The sequence below is a fragment of the Pecten maximus genome, chromosome 2 (assembly GCF_902652985.1).
Source record: "Pecten maximus chromosome 2, xPecMax1.1, whole genome shotgun sequence".
Taxonomy (NCBI): domain Eukaryota; kingdom Metazoa; phylum Mollusca; class Bivalvia; order Pectinida; family Pectinidae; genus Pecten; species Pecten maximus.
The window spans coordinates 21,310,168-21,329,857 of record NC_047016.1 but is presented as its reverse complement, the minus strand read 5'-3'; the positions used below and the strand labels follow the sequence as shown (position 1 = coordinate 21,329,857).

Genomic DNA, 19,690 nt, shown 5'->3' with positions numbered 1-19,690 from the left:
TCAATGTATATTACATCTAGTCTGCTGAAAATCTTATCAGTGTGTTAAAAGATACGTATATCAAAACTACAAAACCATTTAAGGTAGTTAGAATCCCTGTTAAAATCACGAAACATTTACAAATATTTAACTTGTATTATGATTATATCTGGTAGCTACACTCGAAATTAAACAGACCATAACATTCTGTTTCTTTGAGGACCACCATTACGCGTGATTAAAATAACTATATTTAAATTTTATTTTGCAAAATGCAGAATAATGAAAATAATAAAATACTAATGCTTAACTTTCACGACAATTTAATTAATCAAATTGTTGTGTACACATTGAACAGACTGTATACAATGTTAATCCCATCGGTATCGCCACTAAACGCGGTCCCAGGGGTAAGCGTCCGACGAATCACAGAGGAAATTGACAGGAATCTCCGCCTTTTCTGCCGACGGACATCCTCCAGTCTGGGTTCCAAAATCCCACATGTTGTAGATAAGGTCCGCCACGGTTTCCCCGTAACAAGTCGGGGTCGAGTTATCCACTCGTAAGCAACCAGTACATGGGCTGTATTTTGGCGGACTTGAACCCCTGATTAGACATGTTGGTAGGCACGTTCTTCCGCATTCATCGTAGGCAATAAGTGACACTTCAGTTGGAGTATCAGCCGGATTTTTGATAGGAATGTATGCTACTCCATTGGAAACTGGATGGCGCTCATCAACAAGTGCGTATTCCATAGCGTAGCCATTATAATTTATTCCGTCCGATCGGACAAACACTTTTCCTGCCCCTATACCATTGACGCTACAGAAATTGTGATAGGTTCCCTGGTGGCCGACGTACATAGACGACTGTAAATTGCTTGAATAAGAAGGATCAAATATATCAAGATTGTCGGTTATTGAATCGTTATGGATTTGAAAAGCGTGGAAATGCAAATTCCATGGCCTAAGGAATGTTACCTTCACGGGTAAAAACACCCATTCATCGATATCACTGTAACCCCCATTGATGGTGAAGATGTTCTGTATTGGTGAGTCCGAGCCGGGACAGTGAGGTCCGTTACACACCTGATTACCGTCCTCAACAGGAACACTACGCCGTCTACGTGTGTTTGTAGTGGATGCATTGTTGGAGGTATCGTGTTGGTTGTGAGAGATCGTGTTCTCATCATTGTCATTTGTACCGGTTCCATTTTCTATAACGTTGCCAGATATGTCCTCAGTTACATTGTCCTGATTATCATCGGTCGTCGGCTGGCTTCCTCTAAAATATTCCCATTCTTCTCCTGTCAATTTTCTTGGAATCGGCATCCCATTTCCAGTTTTCGGATAGCAAAGTCCTTTGATGCAAACTAGATACTCACAGCCACAGTCCTTCTCGCACGTGCTAGGACTATCCTCATACTCATAGACCTCATCTGTCCAGTAATCCGAATACCCATCCGCGTTCGTGTAGTTTTCGAAAACTAACATATTAAGGGTAGGCCGATGCAGCCCTCCCAAATATTGATCCCCAGGGTCTGGGAGGTCGATTGTTGGATCGATACCAAGACTTTTCTGTCGCTGTCTGAATTTCTCGAATATGTAGTCAATGAAACAATGTAAAAGGAAAAATATTGGATCCATGGTTGCCTTCTCGAGTGTGGATAAATGGCCGCCAATATAGGTGTGGATTCCATTGTGGAGGTACTCCAGGTTGTACGGGGCGTTTGCGAATGGGACTACAATATCCCTAGTTCTATTTCTAGTTAAAATTTTCGCAATATCCAAACGACTTGGCAGAGGTCCGCCCGTCTCAATGTTTCTCACAATATTCCACAGGGAACCGTCCCCATATTTTGCTTTCTTCAATTTCCCCTTAGCTTTTCCAAGAAAGGTTTTTGTGAAAAATGTAGACAGTTTTGGTGTTTCTAGACCTTGATCGAGCGTGCAATCCCAATATGGTAGTATAACTCCAGGCATAACTTCATGTAAGGCATTTTCAAAACTGGAAACATAGATAACACTGTAGCTGTGATTTTTGTACATATATACATTATACATATTTATTATACACGGAATGACATATGCCGTGCACTACTACAATTCAATAATACGAAATATATCTTAACGACAACCAAATGAGTTCGGCGTTACTCTGGGAACACAAAGAACGAACGGTAAAAGATAATTATTATTAGTCATGATAGTACACAGTATAAGGCAGGACAGAATATAGTAACACTGAGGACAGAATATAGTAACATTGAGGACAGAATATAGCAACATTGAGGACAGAATATAGTAACATTGAGGACAGAATATAGTAACAGTAAAGACAGAATAAAGTTACAGTGAGGACAGAATACAGTAACAGTGAGAATAGAATATTGTAACAGCGAGGACAGAATATAGTAACAGCGAGGACAGAATATGGTAACAGTGAAGACAGAATATAGTAACAATGAGGACAGAATAAAGTTACAGTGAGGACAGAATATAGTAACAGTGAGGACAGAATACAGTAACAGTGAGGACAAAATATAGTTACAGTGAGGACAGAATACAGTAACAGTGAGGACAGAATACAGTTACAGTGAGGACAGAGAATACAGTTACAGTGAAGACAGAATATAGTAACAGTGAGGACAGAATATAGTAACAGTGAAGACAGAACATAGTAACAGTGAAGAAAAAACATAGTAACAATGAGGACAGAATAAAGTAACAGTGAGGACAAAATATAGTAACAGTGATGACAGAATATGGTAACAGTGAGGACAGAATATAGTAACAATGAGGACAGAATATAGTAACAATGAGGACAGAATAAAGTTACAGTGAGGACAGAATACAGTTACAGTGAGGACAGAACATAGTAACAGTGATGACAGAATATAGTAACAGTGAAGACAGAATATAGTAACAGTGAGGACAGCATATAGTTACATTGCGGACAGAACTTAGTAACAGTGAGGACCGAATATAGTAACACCGAGGACAGAATATAGTAACAGTGAGAACAGAATACAGTAACAGTGAGGACAAAATATAGTTACAGTGAGGACAGAATACAGTAACAGTGAGGACAGAATAAAGTTACAGTGAGGACAGAGAATACAGTTACAGTGAAGACAGAATATAGTAACAGTGAGGACAGAATATAGTAACATTGAAGACAGAACATAGTAACAGTGAAGACAGAACATAGTTACAATGAGGACAGAATAAAGTAACAGTGAGGACAAAATATAGTAACAGTGATGACAGAATATGGTAACAGTGAGGACAGAATATAGTAACAATGAGGACAGAATATAGTAACAATGAGGACAGAATAAAGTTACAGTGAGGACAGAATACAGTTACAGTGAGGACAGAACATAGTAACAGTGATGACAGAATATAGTAACAGTGAAGACAGAATATAGTAACAGTGAGGACAGCATATAGTTACATTGCGGACAATACAGTAACACTGAGGACAGAATATAGTAACAGTGAGGACAGAGAATACAGTAACAGTGAGGACGGAATAAAGTTACAGTGAGGACAGAATAAAGTTACAGTGAGGACAGAGAATACAGTAACAGTGAGGATATAATGTAGTAACAGTGAGGACAGAATATAGTGACTTTAAGGGCAGAATATAGTTACAGTGAGGACAGAATAAAGTTACAGTGAGGACAGAATGTAGTAACAGTGAGGACAGAATATAGTAACAGTGAGGACAGAATAAAGTTTCAGTGAGGACAGAATATAGTTACAATGAGGTCAGAACGTAGTAACAGTGAGGACAGAATATAGTAACAATAAGGACATAATATAGTAACATTGAGGACAAAATATAGGAACATTGAGGACAGAATATAGTAACACCGAGGGCAGGGAATATAGTAACAGTGAGGAAATAATATATTAACAGTGAGGACAGAGAATATAGTAACAGTGAGGTCAGAATATAGTAACAGTGAGGACAGAATATAGTTACAGTGAGGACAGAATAAAGTAACGTCGAGGGCAGAGAATATAGCAACAGTAAGGAAATAATATAGTAACACCGAGGACAGAATATAGTAACAGTGAGGACAGAATATAGTAACAGTGAGGACAGAGAATATACCAACAGTGAGGAAATAATATAGTAACACCGAGGACAAAATATTGTAACAGTGAGGACAGAATAAAGTTACAGTGAAGCGTACACACAGAAACAATATAAGGGACAGGCTAGAACATCCCAATTGCCATATTTAGATGACATGGTGTGTTATGAATTCTTAGTAAAGAAAATGTAAGAAAACGATGACATTAATACCTACAGGAATTCATTCTATACTAACGTGTAAAGGTAAAGGCGGTGCCAGGGCAAGAAGTTCGGTCCAATGTGAGCGGTCCTGGCGATGTTCCCGTTATGTATCCCGGCAATGGCGTCATACATAGACAGAGTTCCGTCAGAACCAGCCACCTGTTTAAACATTAAAGTTGAAAGGTTCTAACAGAAAACACGATTTCAGGAGAGTATCATAACATTGTACAACACCACAGTAATTCTGGTTTAACAGTACTGAGAATGATAGAACCCAGCGTTTAGGAAGCATTGTCATAAGTGTACTACCTAAAGGCCTTTGATGCTGAAGTCAGTTTTCTGGAGGAAGATTTATAGGTAAGCTTTCTGTCGTTACCTATTTAAATGTTAAAAAATATTTACAGAAATTGCCTAACAAAATCAACTTATATTTATTACTCCCGCTGGCACAGATGGAAGCGCGCAAGGGGCCCTACAGTGGAATGAAACCGGAAAACCTGGAGAAAACCCAAGTGACCGGGCAGGTGACCCGATACTTTTTCACGTCCGGTCGGGGAATCGAACCCCAGCCGCCTAGATCAAAGGCCAGTGTGGGTTACCACTGTGTCATCCGACCACCCAAGTGTACGCAGCTCGGTTATCAAGGTTATAACCGGTTTCCTTTTGTAAGAAGTACATGTGACAATAGTGTTTACAGACAAAAAAAACTGTATTTGACACTGTAGATACAATATAATATTTATCATACATCCATATGTTTGACCACGGTGCCACATTTCCACGTAACAAAGCTATCTCTATGATATGGGATAGTTTTTGTTGTTACCAGGGATTAAGCTTCTTGCAATAGCTACGGCCAAGACACACGTGTATTTAGCGACGTTATCAGGGGTTATTGTGATCAGTTAACAGCTATGTTGTGTATTCTTACTGATAACCTGGGTATCCTCCAGGTCATTCCGTTACAAATGGGGAATGTTGAAGGAAATATTTGCTGCTACAAGTTTTTCCTAAGATAAATTAATGTTGAAAAAGACAATACATGTTTCTTTGTTGCATCTATTTTGGTTATTACTCCGTGCTCTTTTGTGGTGTTTAATGTGCCCGACCTTAGTGACATATCCAAAGTTATGACCCCTCCTCTAAATGAAAGACGGATTGAGGGTGACGGTGACATAGCCATTGTACATGTTAACGAGTGTTTAACAAGTCTGACTCCATATCACACAAAAAATCAGAATATTTCCAAATGAGATCAGCCTTAAAACTGTTCCCGTGATTTTATCTCATGAAACCCTATCATTTCCACCAAGCTGTCGACATAATGTCCTACCAGGGTATCATCACATTAGTATATCTACTATAGATACTATCAGCGTGTGTTACTTGATGAATCATCCCTAGGAACAGGAACCATAATATCATATCTATTACATGTTCCTCAGAAGTTATCCAATATGCAAAATTACGAAATGATAAATGATAATGTAACATATTTATATCCGAGTTCCGAGTTCCGTTTAAGAAAAACTGAAATACTATGTATTAGTTGTATTGGTTTTGGTCGTAGTTCCGAGTTCCGTTTAAGAAAACTGAAATACTATGTATAAGCTTTATTGGTTCTGAAGGGCTTTCGAACTATCAGTGCTCGAGGTAACGACGTCAGACTGTATATAATATCTACTACTGAATTTGTATCGTAACGAGATATAATATCTAGTACTGAATTTGTATTGTAACGTATTTGTATTGTATTGTGAAGGGGCCGCGGTGGCCGAGTGGTTAATGTGTCCCGACACTTTAACACTAGCCCTCCACCTCTGGGTTGCGAGTTCGAAACCTACGTGGGGCAGTTGCCAGGTACTGACCGTAGGCCGGTGGTTTTTCTCCGGGTACTCCGGCTTTCCTCCACCTCCAAAACCTGGCCCGTCCTTAAATGACCCTGGCTGTTAATAGGACGTTAAACAAAAACAAACCAAACCACAGTATTGTAACGAGATATAATATCTAGTACTGAATTTGTATTGTAACGGGATATAATATCTAGTACTGAATTGGTATCGTAACGAGATATAATATCTAGTACTGAATTTGTATTGTAACTGGATATAATATCTAGTACTGAATTTGTATTGTAACGAGATATAATATCTAGTACTGAATTTGTATCGTAACGAGATATAATATCTAGTACTGAATTTGTATCGTAACGAGATACAATATCTAGTACTGAATTTGTATTGTAACTGGATATACATTTGAATGGTTAGTGGTGTAAATGTGTATCCTATATACATGATGAATACTTAACTTCTTTTGCTTGAGTTTTTTTAACGCCTTGAAGAACTTCTTTAACTCCTGTTTAGTCATCATTCGGATTTCCTTCCTTTTCCTTTTCTGACGAACTGCCCCTCTCTTGTACCTTCTATGATGACCAGACATGTCTTGGACGTAGCGCAGAGTGGCCGGATGTAAGGAGGGGTGACATGATTCCGTGTCTGTCCACCATCGAAATTTGTTAATACATATGATGTTTGGCAGTTCGCCAGGATAGGCTTTGGCGGAAAATTTCTTGGAAATATCATCATAACATTCTCTGAGAAGACTGGGATACGGAATAGACGTACATTCCGCTAAGGCAACGGGGAAAATGGAAACGATAATGACGGCGATTATCTGCAAAAATAAAAAAGCGAACAATTTAAAATATTTCATCAGGGAACAACCGGTTTTATAACAAATATAAACAATAAAAAAAAAAAAAACAACAAAAAAACAAAAAAAAAACAACAAAAAAAAAAACAACAAAAAACACCGATGTCTTTGACCAATCAAAACGAGGGCAAACTACTACAAACTAAAGATCTAGAGACAAAAAGTAATTTGTTTCTGTTTTATCGATGATAACGGTGATGTAAATCTAGGTCAATCAAGGTAAAACCAGTCCCTATCAGGTCTTAAACACGAGACCAGGGCGATGACACTGGATCGCCATGTCAACGGATATAATACGTTTAAAAATATTTAAAAACAAATGATTTGATAAAAAAAAAGTTCTTCAAGACTGATCAAAACGCTTTTTGGAAGTCTTCTAAAGTATTCAATCTATACCACACCTGGAGTATGTAGCCCCTGTGGTATGTAGTATCTGAAAACGGCTGCAACTATGACTAAGAAGTACTGATAGTAGCGATAAGAAGTCCTAATAAAGCTTGGCTGACCAACGTTCCGAGCTACTAAACCTTTGTTTAAAAAGAGTTTGTGAAGATCGGGAATGCATCATAAATGGCATTGTCGGCCCCACGGAATCTTCTCTACCTTTCGCTATTTTGACCCGTGGGATCACTGGCGTGAAAACCTTTAGTTTGACATGAATTATTCTTCATATAAACGAAGCTCTTCTTCGTCTGGAAAATAAAATAGTAAAACAAGATGGCTGTGCCCATTTGTTGATATGTTTTGTTATCTGACATCTTGGGAAACAAATCCAGAAATATAGAATTATGTTTCTGAATAGTCATTTTCTACGGAACCAATCAGGTTTCTTGATTTGTTTCAAGAAAAAAATCATAAATACGAGGCTTTTTGTGATAGTTCCCCACGGGTGCATAAATCGGGAAGACGCATATCTTTTTATTAATCGATTCTCTGACATATTACGATACATAAATATGCTTAGCTAGTATTTCTTCTTTGCAAAATTTGATCTATCATGCAAATTGTCTCTTTTGTGAAACAGGAGTGGTCATAGTTTTTGAAGACAACGATCAAAATATTTGATGCATTAATGATATGCCGATAATTAAGTGTGATTGTGACATCATGACCACCAAGAAAGGCCGTTCTTAGTGTATAATTGAACAGTGAGCTTGGAAATCGGAGCTTTTTTACGTTCAGCTGTGAGTTACGAAACGGTAACATCAGAATCGATCGTCAAATGTCCCGGTATGTTTATCATAGTTTCCACCTATTCTACTCACATGTCGGCCATGCAGGTTGTCTTCCAGAGAGTTCTCAATCACCTCGTATGCTTTAAATTAATGTATAGTTACACTTTTGACAGATTATGAATACTTGTTGAAAGTGCAAATCGTTATCCTCACAATAATGCACAAAGGGCATTTCAGAGAAAATAACGTTGGACATGTAATTACCATGTCAATGAGTTTATTTATGAAAATTTGTCGAATCTGGTGATCTGAACAGTCAGTCTATAAGTGCTGGTATACCTTCCTTGGATGTCACTAACAATATTTCCTTTTGTGATAAATGCCTACTTTGTAAGGTCAACTGACCAGTGTATGTTTGTATAGAAATGTACTTCTTTATTTCCTGCATTTATTCGTTCAGAAATTGACGATTCAATAAAGAGATGACAATTTCAACTAGGTCGATGTTGAAACAACATTAATATGTATTATTATACACAAGTAAGATGGGTTACAATGTGGTCAGATATTAATGTTTTAAACACGGTGAAGAGAATTCCAAACTGCGTTGGGTCGATGTTGCTACATCTAAATCTGTATTTATATGTTGTGTTGTCCTTTCTTCAGGTCCGAGATAAATCTCAAACATTCCCCTTTGAACATGTTCAACCCGATTTTTACATTGGCAGGACTTTTTTTTATCAACAATGATGTTATTTCAGTGCTAAATTGTCCTACCGAAGCGTATCTCTGACGTTTCTGCCACTGACCCGCCGATAGAAATATTAACCAAAGGAGTGTGAACTGTATAACACGCCACACGACAAAATCTCAATCGCATTTCTTAAGCATCTACTAGCACGTCCTTTTCAGCGTTTATCAAAGTGAGGGGATGCGGATCGCATCGATATCTTAATTCGTAATTACTAACTATTCGGATCTCTAGCTTTGTTGTCCAAATCTGCCTGATATATTTAGAAATTCTTTTTGTTTTCTATCATTTTATTTTCATACTGATGTTTAACTTTTATTATAAGTAGGGATTTCCAATGTTTGATAATATCGTGGTATTTCAGTAAGGACGTTGGAATGATCTGAGGAATAAAAACAAGCAAATAATGTCGCCTTATCCTTCGGATGACATAAACTATACTTGCTGGTAAAAACCTCAAAGATAATGAACTCTAAAAAGGACGGCATAAACTACACCTGCTGGTAAAAACCTCAAAGATAATGAACTCCAAAAAGGACGGCATAAACTATACCTGCTGGTAAAAAACTCAAAGTTAATGAACTCTAAAAAGGACGACAAAAACTATACCTGCTGGTAAAAAACTCAAAGTTAATGAACTCTAAAAAGGACGGCATAAACTATACCTGCTGGTAAAAAACTCAAAGATAATGAACTCTAAAAAGGATGACAAAAACTATAACTGCTGGTAAAAACCTCAAAGATAATGAACTCTAAAAAGGACGGCATAAACTATACCTGCTACTAAAAAACTCAAAGATAATGAACTCTAAAAAGGACGACATAAACTATACCTGCTGGTAAAAACCTCAAAGATAATGAACTCTAAAAAGGATGACATAAACTATACCTGCTGGTAAAAAACTCAAAGATAATGAACTCTAAAAAGGATGACATAAACTATACCTGCTGGTAAAAAATTAAACGTTTAGTGAACAAAAAACAGGATTACAGCTGGCTGTACAAAATTGTTTACCGTTTGATAAAAATGATCGTATAAACTGTTTTCAGCTAATTGTACAGGTCCCAATGCTATGTGTACGCATATAAACGTTGATTTATTCCATTAAAATGTATATGATGTGTCTGTTCTATTCGGAATAAAACTATACGACATGTATGAACGCACGAGTGATGATTTGTAATGTTTATAAAAAACAAGATATATCTAAATTTGAAACTTCGCTTGTGTCATCAGATTTTAATAGTGGGTTTTTACGAATAAGAGGACGATTATTCTTCAAAATAATTAAACATCATAGTCAAAAATATAATGTCATAAATATAAAGTAATAAAAATAATATCATAAACATCAAAATAAGAAGGTAAAACATCCGCCTTCCATGTTCATGATAAAACATGCGTTGCTAGGTTTTTTCACGATAAGACTAGAAGATGACATACTTTACATTACCATGTTCAACGTCAGTTGACCACCGTGTCACAATTCACTCTCTTCGCAACTCACAGCTAAAAGTATACACTCAGAACTTTAAGCTGTCTCTACTGTTAATATACCCCATGGCTCTGATGACCACCCCCACTATCACTACTCCAGAGACTATCTTTACGGATCTTTCTCAAATTCCCTACGTAGATTGTCCATGATAATTCATAATATCTAGATTTGCATGATTAAATTTGAACCTAATGGGGGAAATACAAAATATATTTGCTGATAGGCGGCCATCTTGGATTTAGATAGTTAAAGTTATCACTATTTCTTGAATAGCATAGGACGGATCTTTTTCAATTTCTTTAAATGTTTTCCATGGTCACTCATTTGTTGGTGATAAATTAGAAATTATCAACTTGATAAAAAATGATATCATCACAAGTTTTTTATTTACAGATGTATTTATTTATTTTTTTGTTTTTAATTTTATCTATTTTCTAATGCTTGAGATCCAAATAAAGTGAGTGTAGAAAAGTGATTATTTATTGTCTACAATTTGTATTACAATTCATCATCACTCATTTGATAACACGTCTCTCAGTAAATCACAGTCAGGTACTCAAAGAAAACTGACTTTTCTTGTCAATTCAAAATGGCAGTGTATTATTGCCAGGAATGACGTGATAATACGGAGCGAAGATGATGATATTGATTCTGAGCTTTTTTGACTCGGAGAATATGTTATATCTGTCTTTTTGAATTCAATCAAATTTATTCGTCTTCAAAATTAAATAAATTGAAAATAAAACAGTTTTGATTTAATACGATGCATGTTTTCCTCGTATGAGTATACCAATACTGGTAATAGTATCAATATTCTGTCAGACTGTTGTACGAGAGGATATATGTAAGATGTAATATATATTGATATATCAACATTAAAAGTCGTATTCACCTGTTCTTTACTTTGGGATTTTTTAAAGAAATCCTACAACAAATACGTAGGAGTCAAAGAAAGCAAATATATTAGGGACAATGGAAAATGATCCAGAAATCTGTCGATCAACTGAAGCTGACAAACTGGATAAATCCTAAATACGTAACGCCCCTTCTTGATTGACAACACAGCTGGTACATTCAGGTCATTTCATTTATCGCGATATTTCGTTCAACATGATTTTATTTGCAATATCACACTAATATTTCCTCAATACCTATACGTGTTGTAATACGGATTTATATTACACAGAACGATTAAACATTGCACTGAGATGAATAACCGGGATGTTGTTTTTCTTTCGAGTTTAGAGATTAACATCGTGATACCATACATATAAAGCCAAGATGTTGAAACATTTACGTAATATCAGACAACATAAATAATAATCGGATTTCATATATAGCTGATGAATCATTCATGTGTTTATCAAACCACTTACCAAACCTGTACTTAATCGTCTATAAAGGTTTTGATGCGTGATCAATGTTCTCCTGTGTCAACCTTTCACGTGCTGAATCTATCTCTATTATAAAAAAACATGTAAAAAGCGCAAAAAATTCAAATTTTAAGATATATGAAACTAAGACGAAACACAACCAATATGACTAAAGAAAGATTTTTACGAAATTCTAGAAGTTATAAAGGAATAAACTTCTATCCAGATGGGTACACAGTTTGGATGGACAAGGTTGGCATAGAAGCATAAAAGCCCAGGTACATGGAGATGCATTCACTTGGTTTTACAATAGGACGAACATACGGACAGACAGCCTGATTCCATTATACCCCCTAACATAATGTACACAGACGGACGGACAGCCTGATTCCATTATACCCACTTACGTCTTTGCGGGGATATGGAAAGTTTGCACAGAGTAAGACAAGAGCAGATGCTAAGAAAAGCAACCGTTTATACAGACGTAAATATTAACATACGTCTAGATAGACGTAACATTTACATACGTCTTGATAGACGTAAATATTAACATACGTCTTGATAGACGTAAATATTAACATACGTCTTGATAGACGTAAATATTAACATACGTCTAGATAGACGTAACATTAACATACGTCTTGATAGACGTAAACATTAACATACGTTTAGATAGACGTAAACATTAACATACGTTTAGATAGACGTAAACATTAACATACGTTTAGATAGACGTAAACATTAACATACGTCTTGATAGACGTAAACATTAACATACGTCTAGATAGACGTAAACATTAACATACGTCTAGATAGACGTAAACATTAACATACGTTTAGATAGACGTAAACATTAACATACGTTTAGATAGACGTAGCATTAACATACGTTTAGATAGACGTAAACATTAACATACGTCTTGATAGACGTAAACATTAGCATACGTTTAGATAGACGTAAATATTAACATGCGTCTTGATAGACGTAAACATTAACATACGTTTAGATAGACGTAAACATTAACATACGTCTAGATAGACGTAAACATTAACATACGTTTAGATAGACGTAAACATTAACATACATCTTGATAGACGTAAACATTAACATACGTCTAGATAGACGTAAACATTAACATACATCTTGATAGACGCAAACATTAACATACGTCTTGAAATACGTAAACATTAACATATTTCTAGATCGACGTAAACATAGACATATCTCTAGATTGCCATAAATGCAAACATCGACACTTAAGATAAGCGTCTTTTGTTCAACGACGACATCCGCCATTTACATTTAGGTCAAACCAAAGTATTAAAAATTAAATGAAACTTTAGATCAAGGACATTAAGGCAGTGTTACGGGGCTATATTGACGTTTAAACTGACTTCATCAAACTGGATCTCTAGAAGTCGCGTGTTATAAACGAATTACTGACAGCTGTTGAAAAATATCACGGAGGTCGTAATATTGGGAATAGGGCATTAGGTATCACAAATAGGGTAACGTTGATGGAGTTATCGAGAAATAGAGAATACAGTATAATAAAAAATCAAATCACACGCAATTTCGTGGTGAAACATCCCACTGATTACATTCTTAATAAATCTAGGATTAAGCGGTTGGTGTGTTGGAGTCTGTAGTATCAATTATGTCATATTCATGAATGGCGAGTGGATATCTTTTTTATCCATACATATAACTCTTATCACTTGTTTGGGTAAGCTCTATGATTGATTCGACGCCATATGAAAAAGAAAATAATACATCGGTAGATAGAGGGTACTAATTTATGGGTTTGCAAATAGTGAAGCAAAATCAACGTAGATTATCAACGAGGTATCCCATGTTAATAATATTATCATTCACAACAATGTACTTATTTCATCGCTCGCTATTTTGAAAGCGAAATCTAATATAAAAAGAGAACAAACATGCTTTTAATGAACTATGGTTGGTATGGAGTAAAGCAGATAATATCATAAAATGGACTGACTATTTGAGAAGCCAGATTGATAAAAAATCTTTCTTATTCTGCACGATATGTATGCCATTACTAAGTAATCCGCTTATCTGTTACTATAAGATTGCAAAGAATGGTGGTAGGACGTTAAGGTAAATGCTTTGTATAACAACTAACTAATCAGCTACTACACAAACTTAAGAAGTCTCGCGGAGCTTAGGGATCAATGGAGTTATTTCTTATTTCTTACAATAGGAAAAATTGATATTTTAGCAGAATCAAATATTGGACGCCTCGTCTGTAGATAAGGATGAAGATGGTAGATGGCATGTCTGTAGATAAGGATTGAGTTGGTAGATGTCATGTCTGTAGATAAGGATGAAGATGGTAGGTGGCATGTCTGTAGATAAGGATGAAGATGGTAGATGCCATGTCTGTAGATCAGGATTGAGTTGGTAGATGCCATGTCTGTAGATAAGGATTGAGTTGGTAGATGCCATGTCTGTAGATAATGATTGAGTTGGTAGATGCCATGTCTGTAGATAAGGATCAAGGCGGTAGATGTCATGTCTGTAGATAAGGATGAAGATGGTAGATGCCATGTCTGTAGATAAGGATTGAGTTGGTAGATGCCATGTCTGTATATAAGGATTCAAATTGGAAGATGACATGTCTGTAGATAAGGATCAAGGCGGTAGATGCCATGTCTTTAGATCAGGATTGAGTTTTTAGATGCCATGTCTGTAGATAAGGATTGAGTTGGTAGATGTCATGTCTGTAGATAAGGATGAAGATGGTAGATGCCATGTCTGTAGATAAGGATTGAGCTGGTAGATGCCATGTCTGTATATAAGGATTCAAATTGGAAGATGCCATGTCTGTAGATAATAGTTGAGTTGGTAGATGCCATGTCTTTAGATCAGGATTGAGTTTTTAGATGCCATGTCTGTAGATAAGGATGAAGATGGTAGATGCCATGTCTGTAGATCAGGATGAAGATGGTAGATGCCATGTCTGTAGATCAGGATGAAGATGGTAGATGGCATGTCTGTAGATAAGGATTGAATTGGAAGATGTCATGTCTGTATATAAGGATTCAAATTGGAAGATGCCATGTACGTAGATAAGGATTGAGTTCGTAGATGGCATTTCTGTAGATAAGGATCAAGGCGGTAGATGCCTGGTTTGTGGATGTGGATCAAGTTGGTAGATGCCATGTCTGTAGATAAGGATTGAGTTGGTAGATGCCATGTCTGTAGATCAGGATTGAGTTGGTAGATGCCATGTCTGTAGATAATGATTGAGTTGGTAGATGCCATGTCTGTAGATAATGATTGAGTTGTTAGATGCCATGTCTTTAGATAAGGATTGAGATGGTAGATGCCTGGTTTGTATATCAGGGTTGCGTTTGTAGATGCCATGTCTGTAGATAAGAGTCAAGACGGTAGATGCCATGTCTGTGGATAAGGATTGAGTTGGTAGATGCCATGTCTGTAGATAAGGAATGAGTTGGTAGATGCCATTTCTGTAGATAAAGATCAAGTTGGTAGTAGATGCGTTCTATTAAGCTCTTTCTTAATATACATATGAAGACGATATGCGTAAAAATCAGTTTTTTTCTTTCGTTGAACAACGGTAAGGTGATGGTGAACGCAATGTCCTTATCTAAACAGAAGTAGGGTAAGTAAAACGACAGCGGACAAACTAACCGACATAACCGTCTGAGTTATACGGCATATTGATAAGGGCAAGAGAAACCGAAGTTATGCGAGAAAGTGTAACGAAAACACCTGTGACATATGTCGTGTAAGTACTCGGCAGATTGACTATAACAAGGACCAAAAACCAGTGAATTGTCAATAAAACTCATCATAATGTAATCAAAGCGACTATATCAAAGTTTATATGTTTTCTGGGGAAGACAACCCATGATATGTAAAGCGCTTTACAAGACACGTCTTTCGTTTATTGCTTGCTGATGTGAACTGAAGACTGATCTGACATCTGCTGCCACTTCCTGTAATGTAGACCAAACGACGTAGGTATTACAGGTGTGAAGCAATCGATACAGACGACATTCTTCTCATGTCGTTTTGGTTTGTACTGAATATCTTAATATATAAAGTCCGTGGACAAGCAACCTAATTTAAACAAAAATTTGTATTGGAAAATTTGAAAAAAAATACATGACATATCATACTTGTAACTATTGCATTGTAAGTGAACGGTTCATTGTGTATACACCTGTTACACCTCTTATATATCATTATAATATTTGTGATACTTAATATGTCTTATATATATTAGCCTTGACAAAGAAAAAAATATATTAACGCCATTTAATAGAAAATTGTAACTTTATTTTGACAAAAGGATGACAAAAACACCAATCAAATATAGATTTACCGGATGAAATAAAGACAAGCTGTTGCGAACTACGGCACCAAAGAAGTATCCGCGACTACTAACATTCATTAGATAGTCATTAATTATTATTAATAACTTGCTTTCAACCTTTGTTTGGTTCTTTAGGTTCATATATTTGGTCTTACAAGTGATAACTTACAGTGAAAAGGTTAGGTCTATAACAGGTTCTACACCTGAACACACCGATGCTGATACGTATTACTAGAATTGACCGGTGTAGTAATAGGTACAGTAATTTGTCAAATGCGAGGCTAACTGTTCTGAGCAAGTCATGCATATTGAAGACAATATCAAGGAAAGTACAAAGTCTGAATATATCAAATCAATACCATACGGAGAAAACATATAGCTTGTCAACAAGTAAGTATACTGAAGTCAAGGTATATATCTCTTGACCCGGCAACAGCTGAAAATAGAAAATAGTTAATTATCTATATGTGCATGATATACGAGAATGGATTAGTATCAAAGATGGTAATTTACCCCATTGTACTTATCTGTGTTCGATCACTGGGGCGATAAATCGCGACGTCTTCTTAAATGTCGAGACTTATCTTCCTAGTTATCGGACACGACGGCACTTCGCTTGTTAGATATATAATCCATCCTCATATATCATATAATGATGCGTACAGAACTCATTTATGTCATAAGTTCAGGGCACAGTCTATCACGCAGTACATATATAAACAAAATGCTGTATATTTCTATTCTTAATGTCTGCGTAACATGTTGTTGAATTTCATACCAGGGCCGGTGACGATTTCGATACAGAAACCTGTAAAACTATCAATTGTTTGATTGGAATATGTAACGTATGCCTCATAGTAAGGGGAAGGTGATCTTGTATTTCATTCAGTCTAGCTCTTTGAATGGTCTACCTCAAGTTCCCCAAATGTTTGTCAGTTTATACATTTCAAAACATGTTTATTGAAGTGCAAAATTTGTATGGATTTGATTTGAAGTTTGTACCTATGTTTTGAGTATCAATTAGTACAAGTTATTTACTTTGTTGAAGTTAGTATAATTTTTTTGCTACCTATTCTGGGTATCAAGTATTGGTTGAACAAAGAGATAACTGGTCGATTCCCGTTGTAGTGGTACCATTATATTTCACGTATTTCACATTGTTTCTCATCGTAGTAAATTCAACAGCGAATATTTTCGACAGATCAAAAGCACAACAATGACTCCTTAAGTGCCCTATATTGGAATGCCTACATTTAATGTTTCAAAAATGGAAATCCTCAAATTGGTAAATGTTTCTCAATTGTTTTATTATACGTGCTCATAAGGATTTAGAGGATGAGGAATTTTGGCACATGTTTGATTCTCTACATTCCTCAATTCGTTTGTGGAGTGCTGTGAGACGTCGATACCATAAAAAAGTAAATATTCACTATTGTCGGTAAGATACCAGACAATATCGTTAAGTAGTTCAAAGGTATCCTGTTGAGATGATAGAACTTTGCACAAGAAGGCATGGAAGGAAAAATGTACAACCTGTGTGTTAAAAAAAAATCATCCTGTGAAAAAAAAAATGTACGTCCTGTGAAAAAATTGTACATCACGTGTAAAAAAATGGACCTCCTGTGTAAAAAAAGTTATACATCCTTTAAAAATATATACATCCTGTGTAAAATATGGACATCCTGTGTAAAAAAATTCATAATGTGTAAAAAAAATTGTACATCCTGTTTAAAGAATGTTTATCATGTGCAAAAAGTGTTCATCCTGTGTAAAAAAAAAAACAAAAAAAAACGTTCTGTAAATAAAATGTACATCATGTGTAAAAAATGGACAGCATGTGTTAAAAAAGTACATCCTATGAAAAAACAAATTGTACAACCTGTTTAAAGAATGTTCTTCCTGTGTAAAAATGTTCATCTTGGGTAAAAATGTACATCATGTGTAAAATATTTGCTGTTCTAAGTTCTTTTTAACTACTTTTAGACTACAAAATATCAAAACCTATTCTGTGCTAAAACAAATGTGAGGATTTAAGGCTAAGGTATAGTTGCAAGAGAATCATTTTAATAGCCATGCTATATTAAAAACATGCATGAAAAATTGTGATATGTCACTCAAAATCTCGAAACCGAGTCCATGGGTTGTTAACTAGTTATTTGTCTCATGTGAATTCACGTTTTTAATTTTATGTTTGATAGTCCTAATCTTTGTCTGTAAGTTTTATTAGTTTTCCAATTGTCATCAAATCAGTTTCATTTTTGTTGGGATATATTGATATGCAATGACTAGTATTCTCCGCTACCCGCTTTTTCTATAGAACCATCCATTTGATAGACCGACCAGAATCACCTGTTGTTAAAAACCTACTTCTTTAACAGCTTTAGGAACGAAGGAACCAACAAATTCCCTCAGATGATAATGTTAACCTTTACCAATATCTTGCTTAATTAGAGTTTTCAACACTGGTCCACTAACCCTAGTTTAAACTTTTTTTTACCAGTTTGAACTTTTATTTATATGGGTTCCACCATCTTGTATTGAATTCAGCACCGCAAATTAAATTAACTCTCCCTGACAAAAAGAGACTGGAATATTTTAAAATATATTTTACATCTACATGTATTGTCAAGCCCAAAAAACACTTAGGAAACTCACCTGAATACGCAATCAGTAGGCCACGATGCATTATCCTACCTATTTAACCTTCTGTGGTCCCAATAAAATCACCCTTTGTATAGTCCGACAAGAATCAGCTGTTGTGTCGAACTTTGATATAGGATATTGATGACAAGATACGTCAATGCTCTACATGTGATAATGTAACGGTTTCGAATCCTGAAGGGGTTATCCTTTATATCTTAATTTATTTAGAAATTCATCGTTCTTCCCCTGTTTTTGTTTTCAATTTTGCATTCAATTATCGCCGTCATCACTGTTGGGAACTTGGATAACTCGACTAAAGACAAATCAGACAACGCTCAACGAGATACCCTAACGACCGGGAACATTACGTTTTATGAATCTTAAAAATTAAAAAATTAACGTACATATTTTACTTTTACACTGCAACGACTTTACCCTTTATGTGTTTAACACACCTTTTTGTATAGGCACATTCAGCATGTGACACAGACCAGGCTCAATTAGTGTAACTGTATAAATAACATTGATTCATTGCAATTGTTCTTTAAAAAGGGATTTCCCTTTACGCTGTGAATAATTTGAAAACATTATGTAACATCGAATTGAACAGTCCGTATCCAAGCTTATATAATTACAATTGTTCCACATGTACACTTACAATATGTACTCTATGTACCAAACTACCAACTCACAAATAGGCTCGCCTTCTTCGCGTATCCACAAAAAGGTCAAGAAGACAAGCCACTGTGATTAGACAGCCTCGTAAAACAACCATTGATTGCTTTGAAGAACAGTTCTTAGCATTCGTCGTTAGTTGTTGGCGGGAAGAAGTTTGGCGCTGTGTGGTATCCGACCAGGGTATAACTAACATTATGTTTTA

General features: G+C 35.8%; 2 protein-coding genes across 2 annotated transcripts in view; one reads left to right on the top strand and one right to left on the bottom strand.

The window, feature by feature from the left end:
* Nucleotides 1–344: 344 nt before the first annotated feature.
* On the bottom strand, nucleotides 345–4,458 carry LOC117341987. Its single transcript, XM_033903910.1, has 2 exons — nucleotides 4,322–4,458; nucleotides 345–1,986 (listed from the first exon to the last, which is right to left on the bottom strand). The coding sequence occupies exons 1-2, from the start codon at nucleotides 4,456–4,458 to the stop codon at nucleotides 372–374; spliced, it is 1,752 nt and encodes a 583-aa protein (XP_033759801.1). The 3' UTR covers nucleotides 345–371.
* Nucleotides 4,459–4,739: 281 nt separating this feature from the next.
* LOC117341979 overlaps nucleotides 4,740–19,690 on the top strand; it is a 41,769-nt gene continuing 26,818 nt past the window's right edge. The window contains exon 1 of the mRNA XM_033903896.1: nucleotides 4,740–4,952. Within this exon, the coding sequence (XP_033759787.1) occupies nucleotides 4,740–4,952 (213 nt within the window). The remainder of the gene's footprint in view (nucleotides 4,953–19,690) is intronic.

Bases quoted from the DNA above. Each gene is read 5' to 3' on its own strand.
- LOC117341987 (XM_033903910.1), bottom strand. From the start codon at position 4,458: ATGTTTAAACAGGTGGCTGGTTCTGACGGAACTCTGTCTATGTATGAC. The intron at 1,987-4,321 runs GTTAGTATAGAA...CTATGTTTCCAG, and splicing joins CACCGCCTTTACCTTTACAC to TTTTGAAAATGCCTTACATG.